The 17,744-nt window shown below is 52.7% G+C and overlaps 1 protein-coding gene across 1 annotated transcript; it reads left to right on the top strand.

The window, feature by feature from the left end:
- Positions 1–454: 454 nt before the first annotated feature.
- On the top strand, positions 455–17,251 carry ptpa (protein phosphatase 2 phosphatase activator). The gene is made up of 10 exons (XM_088940379.1): positions 455–517; positions 3,835–3,944; positions 5,172–5,258; positions 5,539–5,664; positions 6,304–6,421; positions 7,509–7,608; positions 7,959–8,083; positions 8,597–8,697; positions 10,613–10,720; positions 14,563–17,251. Exons 1-10 carry the CDS (start codon positions 493–495, stop codon positions 14,635–14,637), a joined length of 975 nt encoding a protein of 324 aa, XP_088796505.1. The 5' UTR covers positions 455–492; the 3' UTR covers positions 14,638–17,251.
- The last annotated feature ends 493 nt before the right edge of the window (positions 17,252–17,744 follow it).

Here is a 17,744-nt window from a genome sequence, read left to right as displayed (position 1 = left end):
AAAAAAAAACATTTCAGGAAGCGTGGAGTAAACACGTGTTCCATGTACGTAAGCACCTTTATGAAAATAAGTATTTTATATATTGCATCAATAGATAAAACAAGTGTTGTATGCAAAAATTTAATATGGATTTTTTGCAAAGGGTGCAAAACATTAGTGTAGGTTTAATATATTGAATATCTACGGCATTTCAGCACGTCCTACAACAATTTAAAATAGTAACCCTACAGTGCTGTGACTGTATCTTAGGGCTTCGGAAAAGCCTCAATTTCACTCCTCCGAGACTGTGCATTTACCCCGGCAAGAACGTGGTTTCCTTTCAGCACACGGTGCTAAAGCGGTGCAGCTCCACTGTTTCTAAATCTCTGAGGACAGAACGAGGCGACGCCGGCGCTCTGCGGTGCGCCCGCGGCGTGTGACCCAAAACAAAGCACGACACGGGTCGAAGGTGAAAGGTCGGCTCGCCCGTGCCGCCTCGCCTCTCTTGGAAACATGGCGGAGACCGAGCAGTCGTCAGGTAAGCTGACGGCTCCATTCACGCCGGGGGCTGTTGAATGGGAGGCGCGGGGGCCCTTGTCAGCCCTCAGTGGCCGTCCGGGGGGGTGGGGGGTCTTCAGAAATAAAGGGAAACTTTTAACCCCCCCCCCCAGAGTAGTACAACTGCAGTCGAAATCGACATCCCGGCGGACTGGGATCTCCTGCGGCTCCGCTCTCGGTTTTTTTTTTAAAACATTTGTCGGGGGGCACCTTTTCTCATTTCCCCGCCGAGGTGGGGTTTCTGGGGGCTCGCCTGTAAGGACTGTCGCCCAGAGAGGGTGGAGAGGAGCACCTCAGCCCCCGGTTCGCGGGGCTAGGAGCCTGTCGGTACCGCCTGCTTCACCGGTCCGGTCTCCGCGGGTGTTGAGGTTTTCTGGGAATGAAAACGACCCGCCACTATTCGGCTACCTTAAAATGCGTTATTTTTAGCGGTGGTCGGCAAGTTATTATTTTTTTTAATCGTTTAGAAACGCGGTACGTACGTTTAGCATCAGCGAGGAAGTGGCCGCTAACCAACGAGAAGAGAGAGAGAGAGAGACTCGGAGCAGCGCCAGCCGCCTGAATTAAAATAATAATAATAATTCGCTTTTCACGAACGGCTTTTCGTCTCTCTTGGTGCGAGTTTTTCCAACTTTTTTCTTGCTTGCGAAATCGTGGACCTGGGCTGTATTCTTGAATGAAGTTGGAGGTTTTTAAGACCTAGCTCGTAAACTCACGCCATCACTGTCCTGGAGCGATGAGTGTGTCCGCGTTGTGTTTTGGGGATGTGCTGTCAGTGTCCCACCGAGAATGGGAGAGAGAAATAGTGGGCACGCCAACACAATTCCGTTTGGACAAACGCTAAGAAAAAGCATTTGCGATTGATGTAACTGCCTCAGAAGACTGATGTTTGAGAACAACGCTGTGCTTATTTTGTGTATTGGACAGGGCTGCACCGTATTACACAACAATCATACGTTGGATTTCATCTAGTTCCCTTATTATGTACACAGCTACTGTGCTTGACTTAGTGGCAGGAAGGACCTGCTATTGTGGACGTTTGATAATGTCTAAGCAACATTTATTACCAGCATTTTGTACAGGAGCTGAGCCTGGGACAAATATCTAGTTTGGAACTAAACGTAGGTGACTTCATGCAACACTCCACTCAAGATGCAGCTCTTTCACGGTTTACGGACGGCTGAGATTGTTTCTGAAAGTCGGCAAGTGCTTTGGGTTTTTTTTTCCTGGATCAAGGGTTTTGTTTCGCCAAACCAAACCAGAAATGCTCGTGCTTTCTCGCGTGCAGGGGGTGACAGCTGTGGTTTGGTGTCGGAGGCGCTTTGTGTCTGATTCCTCGCGCATGCGAGAGACGTGTTGGTCTCCTGATAGGAGGGGGGCGTCCGTTTCTACAGCATCAGGGCTGTATCGGTCTAGCTTGTCTGACAAGCCATGGCTGTTGGATCATGGGCCAGTGGGATTGCTCCCCGGTACGGAATCGGAATAAGATTCCCTTTTCATGACAGTTCTCCACAATGGTTGCTTGCTGAACACTTGTTTTTGGGGTGTTTGTGCAGGCCCACGCTCAGTTCCACAAAACACCTTATCCTTGAATTTTCCATGGGTTTGTACCCGAAATGTCTTTTTGTCTTTCTTGCTCAAGGCAGGTTTGATGCCTGTCGTTGAGTAAAGGTGTCCTGTTTATTTCGTTAGGTGTTCAGTCCTTAAGGTGCTGTATGCTGCCTGAGCCTGATCCCTTGTACCCAGAAGAGGGGAGTGGAGGAACACTGTGTCTGTGGGTCTTCATGAGCTCTACATCTCCAGTGCTGGGACATGAATTAACTGATTTGACTGCTTGTTAAGGCTTCAGTTTATCTTGTGGGGGGCGTGTCCGTTTCTACAGCAGTCGTAGTTTTTGTTGAATCGGGCTGTGTCAGTCTGGTGCCTCCGTTTCCGGAAACAGCTTGCAGCTGGTATCCGTGACTGCTGGATCATCCTCTCTGAGTGCCTGCTGCTTGCTGGGGTTCTGAGGACGCAGAGGAGGGTTTAGCGACGCCCCCTTTCCTCAGCTGAGGAGAGAAAACATTACTGCAGCGGTATATTGAAGAAAAAGAAAAGAAATGATTATTTTGCAGTGGATTAAATGAATCGGGAGGCTGTAGGCTGAACTGCTAGCTGGGGAGGGTGTTGCCCTCACACCAGCACATTGGGAATTCTGGCCCTGTAACTCTAATACGGAGCTGCTCTGCACTTGCCAATCTTGCCTCTCCCCCCCCCTTTTTAATGCATGTCATTGAGCGCGCCAAAATAACGGAAGGAATAATAAAGCTCATATTTTATTTATCCATGTTGGAGATCAGGTTCACAGCCCTAAGGGGTATGCATTTTGTGCGTCACCTGTTGTTTTGAAAGCGACTAAGGGGTGGAAGTTACGAGTCCCCCTTTGTTATGGGACAGCTGCAGTGGACTGGTGTCGTGTTCAGGCTGTGTCCTGCCTTGAGCCCATCGCTTGCCAGGATAGGCTCCGGCTCCACTGCGACCCTGGATTGCATGAAGCAGATAGGAAGTGGGTGGATGGAGGTCGAGTGACTGACTCGCGCTTTGTCAACCTGCCTTTCTTTCTCTGTGCCACGTACAGCTCAGCGCTCTCTTCCACAGACTGCCCCACACTGCCAGACTCTCACTCCTGTACCAGCAGCAAGATCACGCTGCGAATCACCACTGGCAGCCCCACTGCAGGTGTGAGCCTGGTCAGTACCCGGATGGGAGACCTCCTGGGAAAGCTAAGGCTGCTGCTGGAAGTGGTGTTAGTGGAGCCTGTAGGGGGCACTCACCCTGCAGTCTGTGTGGGCCCTAATGCCCCAGCAGAGTGACGGGGACACTATACTGTAAAAAAAAGGCACTGTCCTATGAATGAAATGTAAAACCGAGGTCCTGACTCTCCATGGCAGGGCACTTCTAGAAAAGAGTAGGAGTGTTACCCAGGCATCCTGGCTAAATTTCCCCCTGGCCTTTACCAATCATAGCCTCCTCATAATCCCCGTCTCTGAACTGGCTTCATCACTCTGTTCTCCTGCCCACTGAGAGCTGGTGTGTGGGGAGTGGACTGGTGCATCATCCAGGTGGGGCTGCACACTGGTGGAGGTGGAGGGGATCCCCATGACCTGTTTTGTGTGGTCTGCTGGTTATTTGTCTGGAGGTGGGCTGTGAAGGAGGGAGGATGCACAGAAGTCTGCCAGGGGGGCTGGGTTTGGCTGACGATCTGGCCTGGTTTCCGTAGTGACCCTTCTGTTGTCGCCCCTCCCGTGTGCCTCGCAGGCTCCTCCCCCGAAGATGACACGCCCCCTGCTCCCGCCAGCCTCAGCTTCATGGTGCCCAAGAAGGAGATCAACATGGTGCCAGACATGGGCAAGTGGAAACGCTCCCAGGTACGGCGGCGGGGGTGGAATCGGAATAAGCTTCCCTTTTCCATCGTAGTTACTTGCTGAACACTTGTTTTAGGGATTATTTGCGGTAGTTTCTTTCCCCTTAGTCCTCTGTTGTGTTTGTGTGAACTAAGATTTTAATTTGTTTCTTCACTCAGTCCTGACTGTCCAAAATACCCCACTTCAAAGGCTAGTGTTTCCAGCAGATTCAGGATACAGAGCTTTGCGTAGCTTCTCCTCGACTTGCTGGCTGATCCACTGATGATAGAGGGAGGACATAGTGACACTGTGTTGGACACGCCGACAGTGGGAGTCACACTATCAGAGATGCCCACCGCACACCTGCAGCGGGGACAGTTCTGAAGGGGCAGGGGCTAACACCAGTTACACCAGGGCCTTTTAAGAGCTAAAAGTAAATTTACATATATTCCCCAAACGGAACACGGGGCAGAAAAACTGATTGGAGCAGAAAACTTTAATTAAGATCTCCACAGGAGGCAGTGTTTCTCCAGGAACCAGGGATGGGAATTACTGCTCAAACGAGTCACCAGAGAACCGTTTCACGGCATTTTGATCGATTTTATTTTTTTCCAAGTTCAATTCCTTTTTCAAGCTGTGCTGAATGCAGGCGGTTTGGAGTATTATTTTAACTTCACGTGTGTGAATGTGGATTGAGCATGAGTGAGGCAGCAGGCATGAAGAGCAGCCGCACTTGGGCTGGGCTTATGCACTACAGAGTACAGCTTGCAGCATCTGGAAGGGCTATACTCCTGTTGAGTGGGTATCCATTTTTTCACTGTTGTGCTGTAGGGGGTGGTGTTTTAATCCCTCAGTGTGCGCACAGCATTGCTGAAGCCTTATTTCAGGTTCAGAACTGCAAAAGGTTCTCAACCATGTGCTATGGATGAACTGTTTTTTTTTCCGTCTGCTAATGGGGCGGAGCGGTGGCCCTGTGGCTGGAAGGTTGCCGGTTCAAATCCCGCGGCCGGCAGAGGAATCCGACTCCGTTGGGCCCCTGAGCAAGGCCCTTCACCCCAACTGCTCCAGGGGCTCCGTATAAATGGCTGACCCTGCGCTCTGACCCTCAGGTTCTCTCCCTGTCTGTGTGTCTCATGGAGAGCAAGCTGGGGTCTGCGAAAAGACACATTCCTAATGCGAGAAACTGTATAGGGCTGATAAAGTGATGTTAAATGTTGAAATGTTAATTGTGTTTGATTGTCTCCCCTCAAGGCCTATGCGGATTACATTGGATTCATTCTGACCCTGAACGAGGGAGTGAAAGGGAAGAAGCTCAGTAGTGAATTCAAAGTGTCAGAGGTAAGAGGAGCAGGTCAGCGCTTCCAAAACGGCACAGCAGAACCTTTTTTTCTCCGCCCAGGCATTTGGATCGTTTGGTACGCTGGCGTCTCCCAGGAAACGGCTGGATCGGCTTCAGCAGCACGCCCGGGCAGCTTGTTCCACACCCCCCCCACAACCCTCGGTGTAAAGCAGCGTCTCTTGTCCGGTGCCCTGTTGCCCATTGCTTGCTTGTGTGTGTGTGTGTGTTTTTGACTCCTCGTTCATGTAAACCCGTGGCTTTCCCTGTGTCCGTTTGCAGACGGTGCAGCAGCTGATGTCTGTGCTCGAGACTTTGGACCGCTGGATTGACGAGACCCCGCCTGTGGACCAGCCCTCACGGTTCGGGAACAAGGCCTACAGGTCCTGGTACGCCAAGCTGGAACAGGTACAGCCGATACGCACACCGGTTGACTCCCTGCGCCTTTTTTTTTTTTTTACTCCTGTTCTTCAAACTCCAGATAAAATCCCAGATAATCCGAAAAACTGTGTTGTAAAGGACGACGAGAGAGGTTGTCGCTCCTTTCCATAGCTCCTACCGTGCTTTACTAGACTAGTGTACTTTAACTCGTTAGATGTCGGAATATAAAGACAAATACAGGATATTCTTCCTTTGGTGGCCCATACACTTTGCGATTTAAATTTGTTTAGCTCTTGAGCGCCACTTAGTGGCTGCGGTGCAGGAGTCATGCGTGTCTTTAGCTGTGGAAGAGGAGTGGGCTCGCTGAAGTCTTTACCTTAACCTGACGGTTGTGAGTATCCTGCTGTGGCTTCAGGGAATCAAACAAGTTGTCAAATTGCATCAAAAGTCTTTCAATGTCTGGTTGTCTGGCAAGGACCTTGTACAGGGCAGAATCTTAGTGATGCAATAGCCTTATTTTTTGGAAGGGGGTGGGGGGGACAATTTTCTTTTAGTTTAGGAACTACAATTATTTCCATCTGCAAGTTTTTGCAGCAGCCCTGTCGCTCGAGGGTGGTCACTGTGACGCACAAACTGAGACTGGCTCTTTGTCCACTGTGTGCGCAGGAGGCGGAGAGCCTGGTGTCCGGAGTCATTCCGCCGGACCGCGCCGCAGCCGCCCCGGAGATCGCCGTGTATTTGAAGGAGTCGGTCGGGAACTCCACCAGGATAGACTACGGGACAGGTAGGCTTTGTGGCTCTGTGCTGCACTTTGAGCTCCGGACACAGCAGGGCTCTCCATTCCTGGCCCTGCACAGCCCCATTAAAGGGGACCTGCAGTCCCATCTCATTATTAAATGTCGGTAACAAAATAAATTCTTTGACGGTACAGAAGAATTTTACAAATTTCGAATAAAGCACAAAATCGTGAACTTGGTGAAAGTACTGTAAATCGCCATGTTGTTGCAAAATCTCACTGGACATCCCACAGATACTTGAAGCGGCCCTTCCTGCTCACTAGTCGCTGTGATGACTGATGTAATGCGATGTACAAGCGAATAAGTACAGGTTGTGCAGTAGATATTCCACCGCAGGAAGTTTCCAACGTGATCTGAATGCAGAGTTAACACGTGAATTGTCGGCAAAACCGTCTCGAAGTCGAGAGTGATATTTCTACTGGATTAAAAAAGGCGTATGCACGGGCCTGCTTGTTTACAATATAATAAGGCCGCTTCACGTCAAACAAGGTTCTGAATCGCAGAACATTTTGCTTTTAAACTTTTAAAGCCCCAGTTTGCCTTGCAGGTCACTTGCGTCTAATGATTAACTATACTGATGAGGTATTGATCAGCTAAGCAAGGTATTCTCATTAGTGAAGAGAATGCTGGTCTGATCAGCAAGCATATTTGTACCTCTAAATGACTTCATGTAAGAAAGCACCTGTTAAATCGATCTCGGTGTAATTGTTGCAGATCTGTGTAAAGTGGCAGTTTAATGGTAAAACTGTGTCGAACTGGGGCTCTGCAGGACCCATATTGGAGCCTCCCTGGTACTGATGTGAAGTATTTCTCAACCGCATGCTTCTGAAAAATCTGCAGTTGTGAATCCCTGTATTAGCCAGCCCAAAGGCATCTGTGTCCCGATAGATACAGAGACTGGTGTTCCTTCTGGTTTGTTTTTCACAATGTCCACTAGAGGGTGCTCTTGAAGCAGCACTGAGGGCTTCTTTTGCAAGTATTGAGCTCAGCACTGTGCCGTTTACATATATCTGTAAATATAAGTGTATTGTGGTGAAGAAAGCTAACTGCCCCTCTCTCTGCTTGCGTGCGCAGGCCATGAGGCAGCTTTCGCTGCCTTCCTCTGCTGCCTCTGCAAAATCGGTGCTCTCAGGGTGGACGACCAGCTCGCGATAGTCTTCAAGGTGTTCGACAGGTGAGAAGCCGCAAGAGGGCAAGGCAGGTGACAGGCGAAGAGAGGGTCACCCTGGCCTCTCAGCCTGTTTGTAGTCCTTATGTTTTCATGCATAGTTTTGCGTGTTGGGTCTCAGGGCGCGGTGCGTCGTTTTGCGTGTTCAGTCTCGGAGCGCGGTGCGTCGTTTTGCATGTTCGGTCTCAGAGCGCGGTGCGTCGTTTTGCGTGTTCTGTCTGTGGCGTCGTGCCGTGTTTTGCGTGTTCGGTCTCGGAGCCTTGTTTTGCATCGTGTTTCGGCTGGATTTCAGGTGCTGTCGGTTGTGAGCTCTTAATAAAAGGGCTTGTTTGTTTTGTTTCCACAATCCCACGCAGGTATCTGGAAGTGATGCGGAAGCTGCAGAAGACCTACCGCATGGAGCCCGCCGGCAGCCAGGGCGTCTGGGGGCTGGACGACTTCCAGTTTCTACCCTTCATCTGGGGCAGCTCCCAGCTCATAGGTAAATCCCCCCCCTGTAGATATAGTTCCTCTTATTACCATAAAGGGTCTCACACAGAAGAAGGCTAGACCTGATGCATGCATTAACGTGATGCAGTGCAAAACTATTGGGATCACTAGTTTCAATCCATGTGTGTATCTGTAGAATCAGGTTATGTATAGTTAATGGCAGCACAGTGGTTAGCATTGCTGCCTCACAGTGCTAGAACCCTGGGTTTGACGCCTGGGGTGCTGTCTGCGTGGAGTTTGCGTGTTCTCCCCTTGTTCGTGTGGGTTTCCTCCGGGTGCTGCGATTTCCTCCCACAGTCCACAGTTGTGGTGTCGGTGTCCGTGTCTGTGTCTGTGGTTAGCAAACTTTTTAATAAAAGCTGAAGGCTTGCTCTCATGTCTTGGGCTTCGCGGGCTGTGCTGATACAGGAGCTGGTCGTGCACAAGGCATTATGGTTTAGTACGCTCAACAGTGACCTCCGGTGGGGAAACTGCCTTCATTTTTCTGTCTGGCTCTGCCCGGTAGACCACCCGACACTGGAGCCCAGGCACTTCGTAGATGAGAAGATGGTGAACGAACATCACCAGGATTACATGTTCCTGGAGTGCATCAAGTTTATCAACGAGGTAAGGAGGCCCTGACAGATCCAGGAAAAAAGAGGTCTCTTTATTCCGGCCGGTGGGCAGATCTGGGATGCACGCCCGCGGCCAGCACTGAGCCTAGACAGGGCAAGGAGAATGCCTTTACCCAGCAGCCTGACGCTTCGCCCCTCGCGCTGTGCTTCCTGTCTTCCTCCGCAACAGGACGCCAGAGCTGAGGAAGCGGCCTTTCTGTCCGTGTGACCTAAGGGGGAGCGCAGGCTGTTTGAAAGGCACGGTGTCGTCATGTCCCCTTCCTCCCCGGTGCAGGAAGGAGGATGTAGCAGCTGCAGGCTGGCTTCTATATTAGTCAGCTCTTAGTCACGGTGGGGTGGGTCCAGCTGGAGTGACCTGTGTGTGTTTGGGAGCCGGGAAAGGGGGGTGGGAGACAAGCAAACCAGAGGGGTTAAAGAACAGGAGATACAAACTCATTTCTCTCTCTCCCCTTTCCATCCTTGACTCTGTCTGTCTCGGACTCACACTCTCCTGGGGCTCCCTCCCTCCCTCTTTCTCTTTTCCTCTCTCAGGCTCAGGGAGGTTAAGTTATGAGGAGCGCATGGCTGTGACTCATTTCCTTCCCCACATGATTGCTGTGAATCAGTCAGCCCCCCCCCCCCCCTTCTTCCTCCCCCTTCGCCCCAGGGGACCCCTCTGGCCTCGGCCTGGCCAGGCAGCGCTGAGCTCCATTCTCACGCAACGCGCCGGGAGTCCCATGCCAGAGGGACAGTCATGAGCTGTCCAGCTGTCCGCAGGCTGAGGCCGGACAGACAGGGGTGGGGGCTACTTTGGCAGGGGTTTGTGAACGGGCTCTGCAGCACTGCGTTTCAGTGTCCAGGGTATGAGACGGGGACCCAGGCTGCTCTGTGGAAAGTTTTCGACATCGACGTCGGCCCGGAGAATTCCAGTTGGGCGCAGTGGCTGGACAGGAGATTGCTCTGTTCCACCCGGCTGTAATCCCAGCTCTTCCACGCCACTCCCTGACCCCCTGCAGGGTCTCTGGTTTTCCTTAACCACCTCCACTCACTTAATTACTTAATTGACCTGTTTCAGTAAGAAGGCAGAACTCCTGAGCGTTTTTTAGGTTGAACTTAATTGCTGTTTTGAAAATTACCCTTTAAAAATACTGGAGTGGCTGGAGTTACCCAGCTGTTAGGCACGGTTTTTCTTCAAGGAACATGTAACTAGAAAGTCGTGTGAAATCATCTCCAGCTGGTACCTGTGACGAAGGAAAGGAGTTGGTTTAACAATGATGACTGTAGTCTGGAGGCAGAAGTAAGGTTGAAATCGAACGACCCCGCACGCATAAGGCCGACTCGACTCTTATCGGTCTTATCAGGCACTTGTTTGTTCACTCTTCTTTTTGCTTTGCGTCTTTTTTTATCATTCATTCCGTTCGTTCCTAGCAAGCGCACAGGTCAGGAATGCCTTGACGTGATCTGTCGGCCTCCTCTGGGTCCCGCTGAGAACAGGTAGCTCACTGGCGTAGCTCTGGGCGCTGTCCGCGTAGCTCAGCCGCTCAAGGGTGTCCCCTATGCCTCCTGCCACGCAGACCTGCGCGGCGGTGCGCAGCTCGCTGGTGCTGGCGGTATGGCGGACAAGGAGGTCCCGAGCCCAAGTCTGCCAGACTCCCACAAGCCTGCTGCTCTGTCAGGGCCGCCCCCCCCGTAACGCCATCGTCCCTCCCCAGGGCCGTGCCTGGGAGGTTTCTGGCCGATCGATGATTTCGGAAGCAGTGGGGGAATCTCCATGTTTTGGAAGGAGAATCGGGGGGGGGGGGGGAAGGGTAGGTGGGGCGGACAGGCTGGAGCACCTGAGGGTAGGAGAGCTTGGGGACCCGGCCCGTCTCCCTGCGCCTGAGTCTCCAGCAGACGAAATCCCGATGCGTTTCTCTCCCCTCCTGCAGATGAAGACCGGCCCGTTCGCCGAGCACTCCAACCAGCTGTGGAACATCAGCGCGGTGCCCACCTGGTCCAAAGTCAACCAGGGACTCATCCGAATGTACAAGGCCGAGGTAGGTGCTCGGCAGGGGGGCCCCAGCCCCCACATCCCCAGTGAGGGGGGGGTAGACAAGGCCGGGGGTGGAGAACGTGGGGGGGTGGGCAGCAGAAGTGCCGGCAGTTTCTCTCTGCCTCCTGCCCTGAAACGTCAACGGAACGTTTGCGTCACAGAAGGATCCCAGTGGGGGAAAGGGGCAAGACCATGCACAATGTGTAAATCCATACTGTCCTCAGATGAGTGATTTAGGCTGTGCCCTCTCTCGTTCTTGAGGCACAGGAGGCGCTAAAGCCCAGGTATGGGGGTGTCTTGTACCAGGGTGTGTTGGGTCGACCCTTCGGTCGTCAGACGCTTGCCGACCCGGCCTGCATCACAGCGTGATGGACAGGGGGCAGATGGTACAGGACTCCCTTCCCTCTCCGCGCGCGCCAGGACCGCTCTTGACGCTTGTGTTTCTCCACCCACTGGAGTGACGCCCCCACCTGGGCGACACACAGCAGCAGCAGCCCCCCTGCACTGCAGGACAGGGGGAGGAGAGAGGAAACTGCTGCACCAGGTGCATTAAGAGCGAACCCGAGGGAGACTTGAGGAGCCCGCACTGGCTAAGGGTTTATTTAGAAAATGTAGCTTTTAAGGAGATCATTATTGACCAAGCAGTCAGGCACCCAGTTAATCGTCTCACCTAAAGATCACCTCCTATAGGACAGCTTCTCCCAGTCACCCCAGTGGGGCTTGGATGGGAAATTATGTTGCAGGTGGAAGAGCGCCACCTTCTGGTCCCATCGCCCTCCTTTGTCATCAGCTCTTGGATCCAGCGTTTTGACATCCAAGCTCCCCGTTAACCTTGCTCTGCCTCCCGGTGAAAGCAGGTGACGAAAGTGTTCTTGCGCCTGTTGTGAATTAATGGGAGATTCATCCCGAGGCCAGCAGCATCACAGTCATTGCCCAGACGAAGCAGTCGTGCAGCTTCTACTGGGACGATTGAACCGCCTAAAAACTGGCTAAAACAAACAGCAGACGAGAGTTAAAACCACGTGGTTTTTCCACATGGTTCACAAGCCCTTGGGAATGGCAGGGTGAGAGGGGAGAACAGAGGAGGGCTCGGAGCCTGAGACAGAGCGTGTTGAGGAACTCCAGCCATCGGGCTTGGAAAGGGACGGCCCCCACCCCCCAAAACACACACCCACCCCCCTCAGCCGTACAGAGCCGGGTGGCATTGCATCGTATTGCAGAACACTGGCCAAGGGACGGGCAGGAGGTGTTTTTCGAACTTGCGCTGAGAGAGAGAGCCTGCATAGGGAGTTATACAGGTTGGCGTCGAAGGCCTTGGTCCCCTCCTGCCCTCCTGGTTGGTGTCGCGTCCGATCTGGTTTAATCTACCTGGCTGCTGGTGCAGAATGGCTGCAGCGGGTCACTCTGGCGGGGGCTGCACTTCGGCGGTGATGAAGTGGGATGGATGAATGAAATGATCATCATCTACTGTACGGATTTGGTCAGTATTTTCACCCAGGGTGGCTGTGTGCAAATACTGCAGCTGTACCAAGATCCTCGACCAGTTCCTTCGTTCCCTGTCCTCTCTCCTTCCCCGGGATTCTGACCCCAATCCCCCCCGGCCTGTTCCGGCCTCGACTCGGGATCCGGCGCCGGGGTTACCCCTGGGCGGAGCAAGTCCAGGCCCCGGAGAGGAGGCAGTTCCGGTCTGCTCCGCTTCCTCAAGCGCCGGGACAGGGCTGGGAGAAGAGGGGATTTCCTGCGCCGACTGGGGGAACTCTCACGCGCTCGCGTTCCAGACAGGGGAAGAGACATCGGCGGCTTTCGCAGGGCACATGGAGGCAGAGCGCCAACACACACACACACAAGGAAAACACAGGCTGCAGGAGAAGTGTGCCCATTCACCGCCGCCATGCTTAAAAAGCTCCTTAAAACACACCTAAAGAGCACTGGAGAGCGCGTCCTTGAGGTTTGTGCAGCTCAGTGGTCATCTGCTTTCTAGATGGAATCACGAGAGGGCGTTCTCTTCGGCTTGGAGCTTCCAGGCATAGCGTTAATTAAGCCTTTGAGAGTTCCTGCCTTGGGCAAGAAAGGGTTAAAGGCCGTGTGTGTGTGGGGGGGGGGGGGGACAGCGAGAGAGAAGCTCTCCCCGCCCCCCTCTCCCTCCCAGCCCACATCCTGTGTTGTTCATAGGGTCTGCGTGCCTTCCCCACTGCAGGGCAGAGCTCAGGGGCCAGCTTGTCGGCTCTCGGCCGCTGCAGCCCTACCTGCTCCCAGCCAGCCAGCCTCTCGCCCTGCTCCCCCTGTATCCTGGAGGGGTGCAGTCGCTGGTCCCAGCGCCCAATTCCAGCCCCCCCCCCCCACCGAGCTGCACACAGAGAGAGCGAGCTCTAGCCTTTTCCGTCCTCCCAGCTCTGCGCCACATGACGGCCAAGTCGAAAATCTTTTTTGGCCGTTTTTTTAAAACCGATTTAATTCAGTGGCAGGATATTAAGAGGACCACGTGCAACACAGTGCATTCTTCCCCCATAAAAAATGGGGTGATTACTTCTTTGGTGCTTCTTTCTATAGGAGCTATTTCTGCGATGGGTAGAAACAAAATAGTCAATTTCTTACTAACTGTATCTAATCCTCAGTAGAATTGGCATTTTTTAAAAAAATTTGGAATATAATGTTTGGCTATGAGTGATCATGCCAGTTAAAAAAAAAAATAACAGTAATTGAATCTTATTTAACACATGGCTCCCTTGGTGCTGCATGGGTTTTAGTGAGCGCAGTTGCATGTGTTGTGCTGTGTCTGCACATCCGAGTGTGGCATCCGAGTGCCTGTGTTTGCAGGTGTGTCTGTTTCGAGCGTCACTGGGAAGGAGACGTGTTCATAGATAATTTTTCTGTTCCCCCCGACCAATCACGGCAGAGGTCGAAAGTTCGTCGATTAACACTTGGCGTGCTGTGTGGGACGCCCAGGGCTGTCGGAGCTGTGAATGTGCCCCCGCTCCTCTGGTGACGTCGCCCGATCGCGGTGCCAGCCCTCCCCCAGCCCTGGCCTGTGTCCTCTCAGTGCCCAGAGCCTCAGACTGCGCCCCAGAGACAGGAATGCTCTCTCCTCTGTGCTCGTTTTCTCCAAGCAGCTGCGTCGGCAGTAAAAGCACCTTGGATGTGAACGCGAGAGGAAAGGCACAGCGGGCTGTCAGAAGTTGCTGTTGACACCTCTCTTGTCTTAATGCCGCTGACCCTGGAGTGACCTCTGGCCAGTGAGGCGGTATCCCTCCCCAGTGCTGACTGTAGCCCTTGTCGCAAGACGAGCGGAGCTGCCTGAGCCTGGCTCTGCGTTTCAGCGCTGCTGAGAAACAGGAAGAGAAATCTCTCTGCAGAACATTCCCAGGCAGGAGCTCCAGACAGCCATGTAAAGACAGCACCCTCATTTATCAGTGAAGCTTTATTTCACCGAGACATAATGGGCAGTGTAGTTCCCCAGCAGTACTGTCCTAGCAATTACAGTGAATCGTCTTGCTCAGTGGTCACGCGGTTCCTGTGTCACGGGAAAATGAGGCCTCAGCAGCTTTTTCTGGGTTTTTTTTTTCTGCTCTCCCTCTGAGGTTCCTGACGCACGCTCGCAGTTGCGAAATGCATTTGCCTCCAGAATGTCCCGTTTTGCAGAGCTGCCGGGGGGGTCAACATGTCCATGTAGAGCCAGGGCAATCGTCCTGCCTCGCGTTCCCTGTTCCCACTGCGAATTGCTTGCGGCGAGCTGCGCGATCCCCGCTCCCAGGCGGCGCGCCCCCCCTGCCACCCCAGTGTCTGGGCCTGCGGTCGTCCTCTCCGGCGGCTCATCGTCTCTCTTGTCTCGCTCTTCTCTTGCTGCAGTGCCTGGAGAAGTTCCCCGTGATCCAGCACTTCAAGTTTGGCAGCCTGCTCTCCATCCAGCCCGTCAAGCCTTGAGACGTCGGCGCGTGGGTGGGGCGGGGGGAGGGGGGAGGGGGGGAACAACCCAGTAATGAGAATGATGATGAATTAAAAGAAAACGGAGGGTTGAACCCGAAAATCAGAAGTCCGTGCGAATGAAACAGTAGATCCCGCAGGGATCTGGGCACCTTTTCTTAGACGAGGACCCATAGCCCTCTTCCTTGTAGAGATTCCACCCATCTTCCTGTTTGCGTTTTGATTTTATATTTTATTTATTTATATTTTCTATCCAGACCTTGTGTGTGCGCGGGCAAGTGTGGTGTATTATATAGAAGAGTCTGCTTTCATCAACCAGTCACTCCGTCTCTGTCTCTCTGTCCGTACCCTGACTGTACCCTGACTTGTTTGAGGATTCGGGGAGTGGCTCTGTTCCTCCTCCTCCTCCCCCGCATGCAGAGGTCTTTGCCGTTCGGCCCAGGAGGAGGGATGGGTCTCTCGGGGTCATCCGTGTAGGCCTGGAGGGGGCGCCGTGTTGCTAAGAGCCCCGGCCAGCTCCTAACCCTCCCTCACCCCCCCACCCCCGCAGGCCCTCTGCCAGCTGTGTGCCCACTTGGGGGCACTTCCTTCTTTCAGACGCATGTTGTGCTGGAGGGACTTACCCTGCCAGTTCAAGTAGGAGCAAGAGAAAGAGGGGCTGTCCTGAATCAAGGACTGGCTTCTCAGTTTTTTGGCTTTGTGCAGCATCTGTTGACCTGTCTTGTCATTATCAGTCGTGGCCGTATTGAGATCCCGTTTGTTTCCCAGCACTTAAATACAGTAAACAATTTTAATGTATCCGATGTGGGATATGAGTGGCTTCTATCTTTTAATGGGAACGCGACTAGTCCAAGATGGGTCCGATGTTGCCCTCAATCTGGGCTTTAAACACTGACACCTTCAGTGTCACAAGTTAGTTGCTTTTCATATTACATGAAATGAAAGGCAGGCCCAGTGTTTTTATTGCATTTTAAGCCAACGCAATTACGCGATGCACCAGGGACACATTAGTGATCTGACCAGAGCACGTACAAGGCTGGCTCCATGTTTAATCTGGGAATGGTTTCCGAAATGGGGAAAACTACGGGATTCCCGATCCCCCTTCTCTCTAAGCAATCCCAGATCTTCCTTCTCAAAAAAAAAAAAGGCATGTAAACTAAAGGAGAAAGAGAGACCGAAGACACAAGAAACAGAGCAAAATAGTAATTACACCAAACAGTCTCGAGGAAGGACAGCCGTATCAGATATCATCTGAGTAACCGGTTAGCGACAGATTAAGGTCTTGGGTGCAGAAGGGAGCCTCCGAGCCTCGAAATAGTTGAGAAATGTTTGCCAAGTGTAACTACTTTCAAGTCCGGATTTAGCTGTGGAAAGAGCTGCCGTTGGCTGGAGACGCTGGCAGGACCGGAGCACACGGCATTCACACACACAAGGCCAGGGAAGACTGGATGGGAGACCTCCTGGGGAAAAACTAAGCTTGCTGCTGGAAGAGGTATAAGAGGGGCCAGTAGGGGGTGCTCACCCTGCAGTCTGCGTTGGTCCTGATGCCCCAGTATAGTGACGGCGTTACTATACTGTAAAAAGGCGCCGTCCTTCGGATCAGACATAAAAGTGAGGTCCTGACACGGTGGTCATTAAAAATCCCAGGGCATTTCTCAAAAAGAGTAGGGGTGTTACCCCGGCGTCCTGGCCAAATTCCCCCCTGGCCTTTACCAGTCATGACCTCCTAATAAGAGAGCTCAGCGCCCAATGTGGAAGAGCATGTTAAGCAGGAAGTTGCAGGTTCACATCCTAGCTGTGCCTCCTTGTGCCGGAATCATTCTGGTCCTGTGTGGCATTCTGGTCCCCCCCCACCCCACCCCCCCCAGTTTCTGGACGTTGGTTTGGGGGGGAACAACGGCTGCCAAATGGCCCGTCATCAGACTTTTTACATCCATCCATCCATCCATCCATCCATTTTCGTTCCACTGCAAGTTCAGACCTGCAGGGATCTGGCGACTGTCCCGACTGGGAGAATTGGAATTGGAAACGCTGCCCTCGCTTTCAGACGGGATATTCCCCTGCAGCTCTTGACTTCCCTTCAAGGTGTTCCGTTGGATGTCGCTGAATGTCCCAACGGGGTTTCATCTCGCGCGCGGCCGTGGCCGTTTTCCGCCAGTAAAATAAAAGACATCGGGTGCCAAAATATTGTTTGTTGTTAAAAGACACTTTCGGTTACTTTCTGGATCTTGGTTCCCCATGCACGCTCGAACCAGGCTGTTTCCGCTCGCCTTGTGCACAGTGTGACTGCTGGTGCTGCCAGTGAGCGCAGTGTAAATAGTCTACCCTGGGGGTAGATGACAAGCGTGTAAATTCACGGCCCCAGCTCTGCCAGGTCTCCCCTGCCTATCCCACTCTTGCACAAGCGGGCAGCCCTCAGGACACAAGAGCTGCCGGTGTGCTGTAAGACCGTCAGGGATGCAGGCTCCGGGGAGGAGCCCTTTCACGAGAACACATCTCCATCAGCACGACATATCCCCGCGTTCCTGCAGCGACTAGTGAGCATGACCCGTCTCATGTGTACCGAACCCGTCCTTGAGTTCCGCAATAAACCAATAAACTCCTAAAAGTACCACGCGTCTCTCTCTCTCTTTTTTTTTATAAAAAAAAAATCTTGCTGAACCGGTTTCGCTGTGGAGGAAAAGTGCTGCGCCCGTTCTCTCGCTCCGCTGCCTCGTCCTCCTCGACACGCCCGCGGAGGGGGGGGGGGGTATTTTTGGAAACCCTCAAACCCGTTTTTTTTTTAAATATATTTTGTTGTTGTCATTTAGCCTGAGCTGGCGTATTATGTCAATTCTTCGATATGTCCTCTTGCTGCCAAGAATGTTTTCTGTTCTAAATTAAGACTCGTCTTTTTTTTAAAAAAGAAGAAGAAGGCATCTCGCAGTAATAGGACTGAGAGAATGTATAAGCTGTGTGTGTGGGGGGGGGGCTGCACAGGCCTCTGCGATGTTTCGTTCAGGCGCAGCTACCCGGGCGGGACGCTAATGGAAAACACGTGCGGCCTCGATCAGAGAGGTGGAGCGTTTCAGACGAGCGCTAGCTCGCCCCCTGCCCGACACACCCGC

Source organism: Atractosteus spatula, chromosome 23 (genome assembly GCF_055471065.1).
Source record: "Atractosteus spatula isolate fAtrSpa1 chromosome 23, fAtrSpa1.hap1, whole genome shotgun sequence".
NCBI classification, from domain to species: Eukaryota; Metazoa; Chordata; class Actinopteri; order Semionotiformes; family Lepisosteidae; genus Atractosteus; species Atractosteus spatula.
Note: the sequence above shows the minus strand (reverse complement) of the source record. Positions and strands in the feature narration are given on the sequence as shown.